The sequence below is a fragment of the Dipodomys spectabilis genome, unplaced genomic scaffold (genome assembly GCF_019054845.1).
Source record: "Dipodomys spectabilis isolate Male_0828 unplaced genomic scaffold, ASM1905484v1 ptg000017l, whole genome shotgun sequence".
In the NCBI taxonomy this organism is placed as follows: Eukaryota; Metazoa; Chordata; class Mammalia; order Rodentia; family Heteromyidae; genus Dipodomys; species Dipodomys spectabilis.
The window spans coordinates 15,728,641-15,746,991 of NW_024870694.1; the positions used below are offsets into that span (position 1 = coordinate 15,728,641).

The window sequence follows — 18,351 nt, forward strand, 5'->3', positions numbered from 1 at the left end:
TTGCCTCTCTCTCTCTCTCTATTTCTTTGTGTGTATATGAGAGTACACATGTGCACACACGTGTGTGTGTGTGTGTGTGTTGATTCTGGGGTTGAACTCAAGGCTAGCACTCTACCACTTAGCCCATTTCCACTTCTGGCCTTTTTGTTTTAGTAGTAGTTTTATTGGACATAAGAATCTTGTGGACTTTCCTGACTGGGCTGGGGAAACTACAATCCTTTCCTCAGTAGCTAGGATTACAGGAGTGAGCCACTGGCACTTGGCTAGATTCTTTAATTTTTTAACACACCACTACCATCTCCATTGTCATCATCACAGCTTTCAATGAAAGAGAAAATTGCTTTTTAAAAAAGTCATAATTGCTAAGTCCAAACCGAATATTACCAATTAAAGAAATATGTAAAGCTTCTTGGAAATCTGAAATGTCTCCAACTTGTAATAGGAAGGAAATTAAAAAAAAATATATCTTCCCACAGAAGTGTCTTGGATCTCAAACTGATTAAAAGTGTATTAAGTCGGGTGTCAGTGGCTCATACCTACAATCCGGGCTACTCAGGAGGTTGAGATCTGAAGATCATAGTTCAAAGCCAGCCCAGGCAGAAAAGTCCATGAGACTCTATCTCCAGTAAACCACCAGAAAACTGTAAGTGACGCTATGGCTCAGTGGTAGAGCACTCGCCTTGAGCTGAACTGCTGAGGGACAACGCCCAGGCCCACAGTTCAAGCCCCACGACTAACAAAAGAAAAGTGTATTGATTGCCCAAAGACATTTGAGCTGAAAAGCAAGCAAGGAATACAACTAACAAAAAGTGTCCCATATCTCACTATGCAAATTCTTACAGGTTCAAAATGTTCTAAATTAGGAGAACAGCATTTAAGATACAGAATGCATGAGAAAGATATAATACTTAAAAATTAGAGTTAAAAGTGACTTTAAATGTTGCTGAAAACTACAAAATGCTGCTGAATGTGGCTCTTTATATGTAGCTCTGAAAGACATTATTTTGTTCCTCTTAATCTGTTGCTATTTATAGTCTGCTTTGAATTTTTTCCCCCTCAGATTTAGACAAATTGATAGGTATATAGTCCACCTTTCCCTTTGGCTTGGCATTTGGGATCAAGTGGAATGTGTCTTAGAAGATCAAGAGGAATATAAATAGTTAGGTAGCACAAAACAATTTGAGATTGTTTGTTGATTCCTTATGAAATGTAATGAGGGTTTAATTGCAAAATGTTAATCAAATAATAGAGATCATGCTTCCCCTTGCATCTCCCACATGGACTTACAAAGTGCCAGGTTTTGGATTCTGTTAGCTGTGGCTAAGTAAGATTGATTAACTTGGCCTTATGAATCTGGATCATTACCTCTGTTCCCCCCTCTCTCCCCCCACACACATACACACACCAGAAAATACACCTTTTCTTCCTGTTGGGTCCTAAAATTGCTCTGCAACATCATGCAGATCCAAGCAGAGCTCTGACTGCACAGAGAACCTCTTGAAAGAAGGCAGTGGTGGTAAATTAAATTGTACAGCCATGGAGTCAGCAATTTTTTTTCAGCCTTCTCAAGGGAATCTACTTGGCCCTAGCATGAATGAACCATTCTCTCCCTAAAAGAGACTCCCTCCATGTTCATTGTAAAAATCAATATTGAGCAAAAGGGAGGAGCTGTTTTCTTCCCTGAGACATTAGCCACTTGTGTTTCCTTAGCACATGCTTTGATGAGATGGAGTCTAGACAGAGCTAAAAGGACATGAAAATCCTTCCACTTCACAGCCTTCTCCCTGTCTGCAAGTGAGAAGAACGAGAGCCATGAAAAAGAAGAGCCAGGAGAAAAAAGAGACATATATTCTTATTCAAATTCTTTAACTTTCATCCATCCTTTCCTTACTTTATCAGACCTGTTCAAGAATAAATTGTCTCCAGTACTAGAGTATGCAGTGATCGGGTATTGGACTGATGTAAACTGGACAGAGTAGGTTGTCAAGAAACAATTATTTAAAAAGAAAGATTCCCATTTAGGAAAAAACTAGCCAGAAATTCTTGACCAGGAAAAGGAGCATTTGAGGTTTCAGTTTTGCACCTCTGCCTGACCCTTCCATGTAAACAGGGATTCCATTCTCTGAACAGTTTCTTCACGTTCTCATCTGAACCCTACAATTCTCAAGTCAGGCTTGCTCAGTCCCTCTACTGTAACCAACAAGTGATGAGATAAGGAAGTCCATGTTCAGCTAGGTGCAGGTGTGGTGGTATGTCAGAAAGGGTAGAAAAAGGGGAATCAGGAGAGGGACAGGGACAAAGAGAAAAGACCAAGAGCAAAAGCCTGTGGGATTTAGTGCTACTCCAGTAATCACAGGTCGGGGCACAGTGCCAAGTCAGTGTGAGGTTTTCAGGGAGAGATTGATGATAATGAGGTGGGTTTTTTTGTTTTTGTTGTTGTTTGTTTGTTTTTGAGTGTGGTACAGTGGCAGTTGTATTCCTGAACAGCCTGGGGGCTCACCCCTGCCCTTATCTTCCAGATCACTACATGCAGGTGCTGGTGTGTCAGCATGAATGTGTGAGGGAACTTGCCACTCGCCCTGGCCGCCTCTCACCAATTGAGAACTTTCTTCCCCTGCATTATGATTACCTACAGTTCGCCTACTACAGAGGTAAACAGTGTGTCATCCACAATGACCTGTGAGGGCTGCTTTTTATCATTGTTTACAGCCCACGTTTGTCATTCAGTCGCCTGCCTTTTCTTTCCTTTACCACCAAGGTAATATAGTTGTATGCAATTCATTTTCTCATTTTTTTTTCATTTCAACCCACGGTAGCTCTAGACGAGAAAAGCAGAAGGCAACACCACAAATGGGCAAACTACAGAATTTATTACCACAATAAATATTCTGCAAATGATACTAGAGACACACCATATGGCTTGTAAAATTAACTTTTGAACTTTGTTTGATGGGAATAATTCACTTTGGTGAAAGTCCCAATGTATAAGCCTTCATTCCTGTTTCCGCCAAGTGGTTTCTTATTTACACACACAAAATATTACAGTATATATACATAACAGTTACACATAGAAATATATTTCCTCTTCTTTTACATAAAAATCAACACAGTTTATACTACCCTCTCCTCTCTGTGCTGTTTCTTCACTTGATACATGACAGTTTTTTTAAAGTAGGTTAGACCTATGAAATTACTGTTTTCTTGGGTAAAAATGAACCTTAACAATTTTATGCAGTTCAACTTAGTATTAAGAGATCATTATCATCCACTTTTCTTCACATTTGTCTTATTGTTCTAATTTATATGTGTACTCTTGTCAATGAGCAGTTTAATTGCTGATTATCTTGGCTTCTGCAATGAACATTCAAAATGAATAACATTTTATATGTATGTCATTGCATATCTGCACACAAATATCCATAGTATAAATATCCGGGAGTGAAATTGCTGGGTTTGGTGATTTACTGAGAGATGTTGCCAAATTTTTGTCCATATGGTTTACATTTTCTGTGGCTAAACTTCAGAATATATTATGAAATGTTTAAAGAATCTTCAAACCATGGGGTAAAAATTCATGTCTCACTATAGATTTATCTTATTGAGAAATAGATAATGAGGATCATATCTCCTGCTTGAAAGCAATTAATAGAATTCTGGTTGTTGAGATTAATTTTGTCACATTGTCCTATGTCTTTATTGTGTACACAAGTGATTTGCTGAAAGTCACTTAATTCCTGGGTCTATGCTTTTCTCATTGTTTCTCACTGACACCAGCCAGCATCTGTGTCCTATGCAGAGGTCAATAGGAAATAAACCACTTCCCTTTTTAAGTAAGAATAAGAAAGAAGTATTAGCCAACATATGAAAGCTACTTTGGCAAGTCCTTTCCTTTTCCAAAGGTAAAACATTATTCATTCTCCTGACAATGAAGGCAATTATATATCATGTGCTTGTCATGAGCAGTGAATGCAAAGAAGTTGAGAGTGGGTTGTTAGTATACTTATGAAAAGTCAGAGTCATCTCTCTCTCTCTCTCCCTCTCTCTCTCTCTCTCTCTCTCTCTCTCTCTCTCTCTCTCTCTCTCACACACACACACACACACACACACAAAATTGGAAAAAAATTTTTTTAAAGAAATTCTGGGTGCTGGGAAGGTGGCTCAGTGGTAAAGTGCTTGCCTTGCATGCATGAGGCCCTGGGTTCGATTCCTCAACACCACATAAGCAGAAAGATCAGGAAGTGGTGCTGTGGCTCAAGTGGTAGAGCACCAGCCTTGAGCCAAAGAGCTCAGGGACAGTGCCCAGGCCCACAGTTCAGGCCCCACACCCAACCAAAAAAAAAAAAGAAAAAAATCTGTGTCATGACCTATTTGAAAAATACAACTTTTTATAATTCTGTTCATAACAGCTAGGTATACATAAATATTCATTTTGTAGTAGCTAAATAATTCTGTAGCAAAACTGAAAATATAGAGATAGCCTAGTTGAAACTGGATTGCTTCTTTTGGTAGTTGGCTATTATGGTTGAATGGTGAGGGATTGGAACTCTATTTGGGGAACTCTGAAAAAAACTTGCCATGAAAGTACTACTTCACAACAAACTTTACAGCAAGAGAAAACAGGATTTTTAAATCACTTTTTTTATTGGTGTAAAATAGTATTAGAAGGTCATGGTCAGGATATTTTCTTAATCCAAAGTTAGTAGGGGAGAAATAAGCAGAATTAACTCATACAGTTCTCTGAATTGATTAAAAAAAAATCCACCAACAAGCATTTTCAGGCAGAATGGCTGATGATTTACACCAAAAATCCCACACCAACACTGACAAAATGTCCTCCTTTGTGAACACCTGAAATCAGTTTCCGTCTTCTTTTAGGAAGTGTTTCTGCTCACTTTGGTCACCCTCAGCTTATGTTCCCACTGTTTTGTTTTCATGATTACTACTCACATTAATAGATAAGGTGGCATCTCTGGGTAGACCTAATCTGAAACTATTGGTGCAACTCCTTGGCCTTCCAGTTGGTGAATACGTGAAGGCCTTGGAGTGTGCCAAGGCCTATCTTCTGTTCCACCCGGACGATGAGGATGTGCTCGATAATGTGGACTACTATGAGAGTCTGCTGGATGAGAACATCGACCCGGCATCCATCGAGGCCAGAGAGGTGAGATGAATGTTCTCAGAGGCAGGTCCATTCTGCTCTGCACACTAGGAAGAACTGATTTAAAAAACAAATACATATGCATATATGTTACATGTGTACATACCTGTGAGACTCTTATCTTAATAAACTACCCAGAAAGCCTTTAGTGGTGCTATGGCTTAAGAGGTGGCCTTGAGTATAAAAGGCTCAGGGACAGCACCCAGGTTCTGAGTTCAAGCCCCAGCAGGGCTTTGAAGTCAGGGCCTTGGCGCTGTCACTGAAGTCTTTCACTTTTACCACTTGAGCCACATTGCTTCCAGCATTTTGTTGGAGGTGGTGGTGGAACCACAGTCCACAGATCTCAGCCTCCTGAGTGCTCAGAAAACAAAAAGCTGAAATAAGGATACAGGTTGACCAGTTGTAAGGTGTGGAGGGAAGGGATGGTAAAAGAAAAACAAAGGAGGAGGTAATAATGCTCAATAGGAAATGTACTCATTACCTTACTTACATAACTGTAACCCCTCTGTACAGTATCTTTACAACAAAAAATATACTAAAAATGTATTGAACAATTAATAAAGATTCCAGAACTTAATTCTTTCAAATTGTATTCATTCTCTGCTATCTTGTGGAAAGGTGTTAACACAGGGACATTTTTCAGTTCATTAGTCAATATCTAGTGAAAAATATTTTCATTTGAACACATGTTTCATAGCTGCAAGATACAAATGTCTTAGCTGTAAGCTATAAATTTTCTTTCTTTTTCTCTCAAGGATTTGGTGATGTTTGTGAAACGTCATAAATTGGAATCTGAACTGATAAAGTCAGCTGCAGAAGGTCTGGGATTTTTATATACAGAACCAGTAAGTGCAAAGTGGGAAAGGGAAGTCATTTTTGTTTTATTTAGTAAAACAACTTCTCAGAGAAATTCTCATTTATTTTTTTTTAAAATTTGGCATCCCCATTTAACCCTCCTTAACTTAAAAATCAATGTGGGAGGTGTCTTTTATCTCCAGACCAATGAGACCCAAAAAATATATATATATTTGGTAGAAGTCTTACATTTGCAACCCTATTTGGTATACAGTCTTTCATATTTTCCCTTTACATCTTTTCTTCATGTGTGTGTGTCAGTACTAAGGCTTGAACTCAGGACCTGACCTTAGCCTTTTCACTCAAATCTGGTGCCTTAACATGTGAGCTATAGCTCCATTTCTAGCTTTTTTGCTAATTAATTAGAAATATAAGGTATTAAGGACTTTTCTGCCTGAGCTGGCTTCAAACTAAGATCCTTAAGTCCCGACCTCCTGAGTAGCTAGGATTACAGACAAGAGCCAACACTTAATGAATTTTTACACTTTATATGGATATACGAATGCCAAAACTAACTACAACTCATCATGTGCTGTCTCTCCTCTTCTCAAGTTTTCTCCCAGATATTGTTCATATTAAGACATTGCATCTGCAGAGCTGGTGCAATGGTATAGATAGATTTTTGTTCTCATTTTTATTTAAGAACCACTGCAACGTATATGTACATACAAATATTTAAATTATTTTAGCTACATATGTAGATCCCATGTGCAATAATTAACTCTTCACCTATTGCTGGAAGTCTGAATTATTTCTCTTTTCAACCATATGCAAGGCATTAAACATTTTCCTCTCTATTGAACTATAGAGTTAATATAACTACCCAGGACTGGGATTACTGTGCTATCAAAGGATGTGAGGTTTAAAGTTCTTGGAGTAAATTGCTTTTCTGAGAGAATTGTTTTGATATCTTTGCCATTCCTAGGAATAAATAATAGTACCAGTTTTCCACTAACTTGTCAACAGCAAGAAATCACATGTACTATTCATACATTACATAGAAATCTTTGTCATTTTAACTTGAACAATTTTATGACCAATAGAATATTCCTTTACCTATAGCATTAACTATTTCCCCTTTAAACGACCTTGACATATGTGTTGTCCATTTAACCATCACTTACTGAATCTCTTCCTCATATACTATCCATGATATATTGAATATTGAATATATATTTATGAAATCACTTTTTATGGTATAGTCGATCTTCACCACAGTTTTTCTACTGTCTTTATGACATGTTTATACTGGCACATTTTAGACAATTAGATTATTATAAGATAATATTCTTAATGTAACACCTCCAATCTATTTATCTTGGTTTTTTATTGGCTTATCTCAGTTATACAGGATGGTGGATTTCATTGTCACACCCCCTGTACCATTCCCTCTAAGAAATGGCATCTCTGACAGGTTTTATTGTTCAATTTAAATAGCTGCAAATCGTTTAATTCAATGTCATTTAACCTTCTTTATCTTTTCTCCAAACACACCTTCTCCCCCTCCTCCCCTTATACCCACAGTGTTCACACCTCTAATATATTTTCCCCTCCATTCCATTTTTTTTTCAATCAGTTGTATTGAATTACATTTGAATATTTTTTTTTTTACCACCAGATTCCCAGTAGGCTTTGGGAACTGAAGGCTAATTGCAAGCTACTTTTAAATTCATTTTGTACTTCTCAGAATTGCATTATTCTTTTAAAAGTCTTTCTTTTCATCATTTTGTAAATAAAATATATTTTTTTACATAAGATGCATATTTCCAAGTATTTTAGGTCTCTTGATTCTTTTAAATGCATTTTTATTTTTATAAGTGATATTTTAATGATAAAGTTGCATTTTTCTTAACTAAAAACAGAATTATTGGATCAGCTATGGAGGACGACAGGATGAAAATCGGTGAGTGCCCTATCACATATTTTTTCATTTTAATAGGAAGAAATGATTGTGAGTTGGATGATGGTATACAGATCTTGGATTTCTTCAGTTGGGGGATAAACATAATTAAGAAATTTGAGCTCCAAATTAAAATTTCTCATTCCTAGTCCCAATTCGTCCAATTATTTTTATATTATTTTCATGATCTTTCTTCCTGGGTCTCACTTTTTTCTCAAATGAAGGAGTCTGATCATCTTTTCTATGAACGTCATCATTCTGAGACCTCTGAACCAGAAGAACTTGATGCTATTTTTGATACATTAATAGAAAACAATGTTTAGATTTTGTTTCTTTCTGGTGACGAATTCTTTTATTATATTGATTTGAAATTCAGTGAGTTCAGGAAGATTTTCTGCAAGCTAAAATGTTAGGAATCACTAGCTGAATAAAAAATGAAAAGAACTCATTTTTAACATGATCAAGTCAATTTACATCATTTTAATGACACCTACTTACAGCATATTTGAAATCAAATGGTCCATTTTATCCATTTTCAACCTGGAAAACAGGATCTGTCAAAGAAAGGGACTTGCTTAGAGTTTCACCACAAGGAGTGACAGATACATAAATGACTTAGAATCATGAACTCCTCCAGTTGCTTTTAAAGATTCAACCCTTGTGTGACATGAGATTATTACAAGATCTAAGAACATACATGTGTAATTTGTTCTTATCCAATGTGTGTGTATGTGTACATACACATACATTGAAAGACATCCAACTCTCACGTGCATGCTTGAAAAATAAGACACAATCTGTGTGACTTATCTTCTACATGTGGACACAGTTTATTTCAATTCAGTTATTAGTTAATGAACATCCCATATTCAAGGTACAATTACAAAGATGTACATGATCACTTTTCCCTGCCCCATTAGGAAGATATTTTAATATGAAGGGAGTTAAGCCATAGATATAATGAACTGTAATAAGCATTGCAAAGCTGATGTAGACAAGTGAAATGGAGCATATTCATTGAGGAAACAGCACTACATGGAGGAAAGGATACTCAGTTTGATTTACAAAGGCAGGTCACTGTGTACAACAGAAATATACAACATAGAATCCTAGACTGATCAGTTGTAGTATTCTTGGCCTTTGACCATGTCAACTCTTTTGAATGGACAGGATTCCTTCAGGAGTGAACATAGAGGAGGCAGAAGTGCATGGTTTGTCAATGAGGAAAAAGTCACCAAATATAGTTCGAGACCTGAGAGAAGGTAAGTACCTGTATAAGCTTACTCCCACAAGAATGGGAAGGGGTGACATGGGTTTCCTGGGTTCTCTGTTAGATTAGTGCAGAACCCATTTTCTCTAAAAAAAAAAAAAAAATTAAGAATACTACCATACCACTGCAGTTGATCAAAGCGAAAGCAAGCTTTTAAAACAAAAATATCCTGTTGCTACGTCATCACCAAACTGTATTCACATTCAATCCTTCTTCTGTTTTCCACAAGAATTCTGTGGATTGCTCGGTCATCCCCAGCCTTGTGGATACTGTGAGGGTGGAAAAAGAATTACTTATACACAGTATGGATAACAACAGGATACAGATTGATGTGCTATATAGAGTGAGGCAGAGTTTAATGGCGGATCCAAGGAAAGAGCTGAATATCCTCCATCTTCTGTTTATAATGGGTCAGAGAATACATGGTAGCTTGAGGTACTTTTGTTTGTTTGTTTTCATTTGTGTCAGTCCTGGGGCTTGAACTCAGGGCCCTACAGCTATCTCTGTGGTCTTGTTTTTGTTTGGTTTGGTTTGTTTCATTCAAGCTTAGTGCTCTGACACTTGAGCCATAGCTCCATCTCTGGCTTTTTGTTGTTGTTGTTGGTTAATTAGACTTTCCTTTTCAGGCTGGCTACAAACCACAGTCCTCAGATCTCAGCCTCCTGAGTTTACAAGGGTGAGCTACCAGTGCCCAGCTTGGGCCAGTTTGGTTACGGATCAGAGGGCGCATTCCAAGGGGAAACTAATAGGATTTCAGGAAGCAGTAAAGATTGAGACACTAAAGAGCAGACACTCATTTTGTTGTGGACAGTGTTACCATGTAATGTCAAAATATTCAGAACCCTATGCCTTTACTCAACCACAAGATAAGGTGTTTTTTTTTAATTGTATTGTTTCCTGACATCAGGCTTTCTTTACACATTCCATCCGCTCATGCTTCCTGCACCCAGTTTAACTCCCATGGGCTCTGGGGTCCCCACACATCCTGAGTTGAAAACTGGAGATTGAATGAGGTCATAAGACTAACTTCTGTCACATTGTCAATCAGTGCTAGATGATATGGGAAAGACTGCATGTTCAGGGAAGTAGTTCGCATGGAATATTAGATTCATTCTCCAAAGAATATATATCTGAGCAGGGCTTTATTTTTACTTTTTTAGTATTTTTAGCCTGATGGAGATCAAACACAGGACCTTTCCATGCTAGGCGAGTGCTCTACCACTGAGCTACATCTCTACCTGAAAGGTAGACTTTGGATTTAAGTGACACGGACATGAAAGCAGTCACTCTAGTGGATAAAAAAGAATGGGGAGAAAAAAAGAAAAAAAAGAATGGGGCACCTCAAAACAATAAAAACTGATCATAGAACTTCTCTGTGACCTAGCCATACCACTCCTGGACATCTACCCAGAACATCACAAGCTAGGATTCCATAAAGACACTTGCACATACATGTTGATAGCTACACTGTTCATAATAACCAAGTTATGGAAACAGCCCAGATGATCTACATTAGATGAGTGAATCCAAAACATGTGGTACCTATATACAATGTAATGTTACACAACCATTAGAAAGAATTATATTGTGTCCATTTGCAGGGAAATGGATGGACCTAGAATAAATCACGTTAAGTGAGGTTAGCCAAACCCAGAGAGACCAATTGTGTATGTTTTCTTTCATAGGCAGAAGCAAGATCTAAAATACACCAGGATATGATAAATTCTACAGGTCTGTAAGCATTTACACACAGTGAGACCAAAAGAGAATATTCTTAGGGGAGAAACACCAAGAAGCAATGCATCTGTGCCTCTGATCATATAAAATAATGTTATCAAAATAAATTCAAGAAAAAGGAAAAACAAGATTTTTTTCCAGTTTTTGTCTTCTTTCTGTTTAACAGTCTTTGGGGCTTTTTGTCTTGTTTCTGTTTAACTGTCTTTAGGGGAGATAAGGCAGGCCCAGAAATGGAGGGACAAAGGGTAAAGAAATGTAGCAGTGGTACTCACTAGACACTAATTTGGAACTATCCAAATTGTGCATGGGGAAGGGAAGGAAAATCTGGGAGAGAGCATGAGTGAAGAGGTAACACTGTCCAAAAAAAAATGTACTCATTTCCTGACTAATGAAACAGTAACCCCTCTGTATAAGACCTTTATAGTAACAATTTTAAAAAACAAGAGAAACTATTGAGAAAATAATTAAATTTGTTGATTATGTTAAAATGAAAGGAATAGGGCAAAAGCATCAAGATGGGGAGAGTAGAACATTATCTATATATTTGCATCAGAAATATAGTAATAAATTACAAATAAAGTATCTCCAAAATAGTCTTTAAATGAAGCCAAACATTGTGATACTAATACAATATTAGCAAGAGTAAGCACTAAGAGAAATACTAATTCTTGATCATTATTACTGTTCCTATTGGGTTTGTAATTTTCAAACAAGCTGCACATAATCTATTTTAATACTAGTAGTGTCTGATGTGCAGGGATGTGCTGACTTTTCTAAAATCTCAGCACCCATAACCGTATTCACTGGGTATTTGAACCCAGTCTTTGGAATCTAAATCCCATATTTTATCCTTTTATTGGCTTCTACTAGACAAATAAATATGTATAAGCTATATTAATTAAATAGTCATCCCTGGGGATCAATGGAGACCCTGACAAAGTATATTGAAATCTTAGGATGCATCAGTCCCTTCCATGAAATAGCATAGAATTAACATATAACTGACTCATAGCTTCCTATTAAATCATCTGTGAATTACTTATACTACCTACTCCAATGCCAGGGTATATAAAGAAATAGTTATTAATCTGCATGGGTTAAGGGAGCATGACAGAAAAAGGCTAGATGCACTCAGTCCAGGCACATTTTTTTTCAGCTGTTTTTCAGCCCATGCTTGGTTCAATTCACAGATGCAAAGTCCCAGACACAGAGGCCCAACTGTAAATATAAGAAACCTGCATTGGGAAGTACAGTACTTCTTTCCCCAGGAGAGCTTGTCAGCACATTCCTCTCAATTTGAAGACTTCTTGGCACTCTACAGCCCTTATATTTCTCCAGCCCTTTCCTTCCCCAGCTTCCAAGTCTGTTTGAAGCCATAAACAGGATAATGGGCCCATCTAATGTGACCTACACCTCAGTGTGTAGCCACGGAGCCCAGGCTGTTTTATAACTGCCAGAAAGCTTTATGGTCATCCAGAGTTCATGATGCTTTTTAAGCTGAGAAATCACCCAGGAAGCGCATGCCAGGATAGCATTTTGCTGTAAATGTTTGGGAAACTCCAGGACAATTGCCAAATTTTAAGGCTTTTTATTTGTTTATTTGGCTATCAGAGAATCTGATATCTGGTAACTAACTAGGGAAGATGAATGGAAAAAGCAGAACAAAGGACCAGTGCTATGCAATGATTGATTATGTCAGCAAATTCTACAAAATCTTTCATTCCTTTATGATTTTGTTTGTTGTTTTTTTTTGGTGGTACTGGGGTTTGAACTCAGGACCTCAGGATTGTTAAGCTGAAGTATAAACACAGCTTTTTGGTGGGTAATTGGAGATAGAATCTCTTGAACTTTTCTGTCCGAGTTAGCTTCAAACAGTGATCCTCTAGGTCTCAATTTCCTGAGTAGCTATGATCACAGGCTTTTTACTCACCAGCATCAAGCTTGTATCTGCAGTTTCCTTGGTTGAACTGCAGAATGAATCGCAGGATATTGTCTGGAAGCCTACTGATATGAAGAAAATCATAACTATTTTTCTTTCTCTACTCATATGCTTAACTCAGAATACTTCTGTGACCAGGTATGTAGAGAGTTTGCCTCTTGCCCACCATCAAGTTCTACAAGGAACACCCCACTTGGTGTCCCACAATTCAGTTCAACTCTGACAGTCTGCTTGAGACAGGGTCAGATTTCCCAGCCGAGGGCCAAGCCCCGTAAGACTGCCCTGCTTCAGAGGCCAACAGCAGTAGTCAATGATTACCTATTCTTCTGACTGAGCTTCTCACAGACCAACTACAAACATCAGCTCTCCCCATGCACTCTGGATTTTACTAATTTGCTGAAGCTGTACATAAAATTCAGGGAAACACATTTGTCAGGTTTGTTTTGTTTTACAAAGGGCATCATAATAGAGACAAATGGACAACCAGAGGAAATGGTATATTGGGCCAGGCACTGGGGAGGGAGTTCACAGATCTTCCATGCCCTCTCTTGACAGCCCATAATCCCAGCATACTGAAATCTCATTAAACCTTGTTGCCCAAGAGTATGCTATTTTCCAGTCCTTCTACTCTACTTCCAGAGGCCCATGTGAGGACTGCTGGTTTCAATTCTCTAATCACCTGGTGTTTCATATGACCTCCTTCTACCCTGAGTTCATCCAGAAGCTACACTGGAAGTTGTTTTGTTAACCTAACTCCAGTGCAATTAAAACAGGACTTATTATGAGTAACAAAAGATACTCACTGTATCATTCAGAAAAATCTTGAGTTTACTTACAAAGCATTCAAACTAAGAACTGTAGGTAAAGACCAAACATATTTCTTTCTTCCACAACTGGGAAGTTTTGGGTCCAATCATCAAACACTTGACATAGAACCTAAATTAAGAACGCTAGCCAATGGAAGCAAAGTTGTCAACAAGAGAAAACTGTCCTATCTTAGTCTGCGTGAAGGCAGATGCCAAGGAGTCAAGGAAGGATCCACATGCTACAAAATAAAGAATGCTACAAAGAATGACACCTCCTTGAGTTACCTAATAGTACTTACGAGGATTCATATGGGCGACTTGTAAACGTTAATATGAGAATCACTCAATCTTATATAGCAGAGTGACACCAATCCAAGACACCTACGGTACAGGGTAACACTATTATGAAAACATTCTCATTACTCATCCACCCTCCTTTCAATCATCACTAAAGATTACACTTGATATGATCTTGGGGGTGAGGTAGAAGTTAACACTTAACTTGGGATCTAGAGACTTGGTTTTAGGATTTTCTTAGCTGATGTTCTTGTGTGCCAGGAGAAACCTCATCTCCCTGGTGCTGGGTCCTGTGGCACTTATCTGTAACATAAGGATGATAACTTTTTATTTAACATGGCAAATGTGGAAGACTTTTGTAAAGCATAAAAGGCAGTGCTCATCTAAGGGCTTGTTATTTTGTACACCCCTACCATGCCTGGAGTGATATTGTGGTCTTTATGGAAAAGTTAGTTTTCTTACCCGAAGCCACACTTAAGAAACACCAAGGAGTTCTTTCCTAGATCACCTCTTTGTTGCAAATGTAGAATCAGAGCCAGGCACATACTTTATGAATGAGAGAATTAAGTTGTTGAACTTAATCTCGTTGTGCTGTGGTTAAGAACTGGTGGAAGCTTCAGGAACCACAACCTATTGGACTGCATTTTTGTGTTCATTTTAATGTTTTCTTCTGCTGGTGTGTTACAAGTCAACTTCAGGCTGGTTGACTCACTTTATGAATGAAGCTTATTTATTTTTTTCCCTTTTGGCTAGTGGGCGGGTAACTGGTTGTTAAGAAACAACCAATTGAGAGTGTGGTGAGAAATTTCTATATAAAATTATATACTTAGTGATAATAACCTTGTGATAATTAAATTAGCTCTATTCTCATACCAGTTCCTCCTGAACCTGGAGGATCTGGATATTCAAGGTTATATGGCACCCTGCCTTCACCTGCTTTTAGAATCATCATATGCAAAAGAGTATTATCTTGAAAATAGCAAACATTGTAAATTCAGCAAAGTACAAACCAATCCAGTTTTCTTAACTCCTCCTTTCTTCTGTCTTCCATTTCTTTTTGAAGCTTATATCCGCAAATGCTTCTGAGTGGATCTGGAGATGACTTTCTTGTTGAAGGACATTTCATATATATATTTCTAATTTAGAATGAATATGAAATTTACTTTTTCAAATAATTGAAGAAGGCTCTGAATCCGTATGATTATGAATCCCAACTAGCTACACAGACTAAAGCAACTTTCTTCAGAATGTGTTCTATACTTAGAGGTATTATGGAAGGAGCTACTGTTCTGTTTGACTTTGCTTTGTTTTGTTTTATAGCTCTAAAACGTCAGTACAAATGTAGCAGCTCACACCAACATCCATTTATTACTCATAGTTTTTGTGGCTCAGAGGTCAGGGGTTACGGTATCAATTTCTTCAAGTTTTCTCACGAGGCTGCGATCATTTTGGTGACCAAGGTTAGATTCTCTTCTGAGGCCTGTCTGTGAAATATTTTCTTTGATGTTAGATGGCAGAATTCAGTTTCTAAAGGAGTGTTAGCTAATGATTCTTCAGTTCCTCATTGGTTATTGGCCTGAGGCTGCCCCTAATTCTGTGCTGTATCAGCTGTGATAGAACCACTGCTTCACGGAAGCATGCAAGCAGAGAAGGTAACAGGCCGAGTCTGCCAGCAGGATAAAAACCACAATGTTATGATGTGATAGCTCCTCATCTTGGCTATATTCTACTGGTTAGAAGCAAGTCCTAGGCCATACCCACATGCATGAGAAGTAGTTCACACAGGGCACAGGAGCCGGGTGCAATAACCATTGGGGGCTATCTAGAATATATCTGCCGTTGGAAGAAAAGAAGGTAAGAAGGAGAAAGGAAAGAAGGAAAGAGAGAGAAAGGAAAGAAGAAAGGAGAAGAAGGAAGGGAAGAAGAAGAGAGGGTGGCAGAGAAGAATTAGGTTCAGTGAGAGCTAAAAAAACACTTCATATTATTGCCTCACTGCTTCAGAGATTCATAAGGCCTAGTTATATATTAGAAGTTCTCAAGTCCATTTAAATTTTCTATAATCCAGTACTGTCCCAAAACTTCATAGCATGAGAAATACTAAGAGGTAGAAAAATGTATTTATTTCTCTTCTGGCTTAAGGGATGTGATACTGAAACTGAATACTTGTTAATATATTCTTTTTTTTTTTTGGTCGTGAGGTCTGAACTCTGGGCCTGGGCGCTGTCCCTCAGCTCTTCAGCTCAAGGCTAGCACTCTACTACTTGAGAGCCACAACACCACTTCTGGCTTTTTCTGCTTATGTGGTGCTAAGGAATTGAACCCAGGGCCTCATGCATTGTAGGCAAGCACTCTACCACTGAGCCACCTTACTAGCCCTTGTTAATATATTCTTGAAATCTAAGACATTTTGTGTTTATACATTTTGATAACAACTTAAAAAATTAATAGGAGCCTTAAGTGGACATGTGAATGAGTACTTTTGGGTTATAGTGCCATGAAATTTCACATCTTGATTAGAGTGAGTGCACTTCTGGTCATCTTGGTACCGTTTAATACATTGTTGGTGGGAGACTAGCAATAAATGAAGACTAGCAATAAATTTATAATAAAATTATAAGTAATGTATTAAGACCTGATAAAGGCCAACATTCATCAAATACACTAAAATTATATATAATAGCTTCAATAGAGAAAAGGAATGGTAAAATGTGTCATTATACAGCAAGATAATGCAAAAAATGATAGTAAATAAACAGAACCTTGTAAATAGTTGAGCATATGGTACATACCTACAATCCTAGCCCTTGTAAGGCTGAAGCAGGAGGGTTGCCAGTATAAGACCAGACTGAGCTACATAACACAATCCTATCAGAAACAAACAAGCAAACAAGCAGTAGCAACCTGGTCCAGATCATTGAGTAATAGTAACATTTGTATGGAATCCCGTGCCTTAAATCAAGCCAAATAACAAGAATCGTTTTATTAATAATGTTAATTGTAATAATGTTCATTTAAAATGTAGCTAGTTTATTATCTGGCTTTTGTTTATTTATTAATTTACTCTTGGTAAGTAGTAGGGCTTCAACTCGGGACCTGGGCCATGCCCCTTTATTTAAAGCCTGTGCTCTTCCACTCAAGCTGTTTCTGCCGTGTGTGTGTGTGTGTGTATGTGTGTGTGTGTGTGTGTGAGAGAGAGAGAGAGAGAGAGAGAGAGAGAGAGAGAGAGAGAAGAGAGAGAGAGTCCTAGGGCTTGAACTCAGGGCCTGAGTGCTATCCCTGTGCTTTTTTTTTTTTTAAATTCTCTTTCTCTCAAGACTAGCACTCTACTACTTAAGCCTCAGCTCCACTCCTAACTTTTTGGTGGTTAATTGGAAATAATTGCCCTGCCTGGCTTCAATCACTCCTCAGATCTCAGCCTCCTGAGTAGCTAGGATTATAGGTGAGCCACCAATTCCTGGCAGCGTCCATTTAATCTTAAAATTTGATGATGGTATTGTAGTTATATGAAACTATGGAAATCAATAATGTCTGCCTTACTTCTATAATACACAAAAATTTTGTGACTATAAATACGGAATGAAAATCACAGTAAAAATAGTTTGTCGGCACCAGAGCTCCTTTAGGAGCATTTGTTTTAACTGATAACCATGCATTGCTCAAGACTGAGAAACATTGGCTCCTCGAAGACTCCATGAGTCATGGGCTGTGGGGAACTTTCATCTGTACTTGACTAGTAATACGTGCAGGGAGCTGCTCCCCGTTCAGCTAATCTGCTTTTCCGAGATAAAAGCAGATATCTGTCTTGATGTCTCTTCTTTCTTGGAAAGTGTCTTAGACTCTGTACCAGTGTCCATTGCTCGATTGGGCAGGGAAGCGTGGCTGTGGTTCTCCCGAGCTCCTTCTATGGTGAGCTGTTGCTAAGAGGTGGGAATGTTTCCAGTAAAAGGAATAACAAGCACCATTTTCCTTTCTGTTCAGTTTCTGGCAGAAGGCGTTTGCCCTGTGCCTCCCTTAACGTGCTCCTCATCAGCACAGGCTTTCTCCTTCTGTTCTTTAAAAGCAAGGGACCTTGTTATGGGACCTTGCCCATGGGACCCCAAAGAACCTCTTTTTGAAGGGCCTCTGGCGGCTACTTTTCTAAAGGTGTTCCCCAAAACAACAATGTGAAGATGTTACACAGAAATCAGAGAAAAGTAATCACTCTAAACACAAGAGTGCTCAGGTGGGTATTGGGAAGGCACGTGGGAAGGAGACAGGTATTACCTGCTGGTGACTGCTGATGCCATTTCTCCAAGTAAGGCATGGGTGCAGGGGCATATCAAGTGTGAGGGACAGAGAGATGTAGTCAATGACTTGATTTGATGTTGACAGAGACACAAGCAAAGGGCT

The 18,351-nt window shown here is 38.2% G+C and overlaps 1 protein-coding gene across 1 annotated transcript in view; it reads left to right on the top strand.

Annotated features, from left to right (window-relative positions):
- The window catches only part of P3h2 (prolyl 3-hydroxylase 2), a 167,280-nt gene that overhangs the window by 131,264 nt on the left and 17,665 nt on the right, over nt 1–18,351 (top strand). Inside the window, exons 4-8 of the mRNA XM_042669066.1 lie at nt 2,520–2,651; nt 5,019–5,161; nt 5,914–6,003; nt 7,876–7,916; nt 9,084–9,175. Of these exons, the coding sequence (XP_042525000.1) occupies nt 2,520–2,651; nt 5,019–5,161; nt 5,914–6,003; nt 7,876–7,916; nt 9,084–9,175 (498 nt within the window). The remainder of the gene's footprint in view (nt 1–2,519; nt 2,652–5,018; nt 5,162–5,913; nt 6,004–7,875; nt 7,917–9,083; nt 9,176–18,351) is intronic.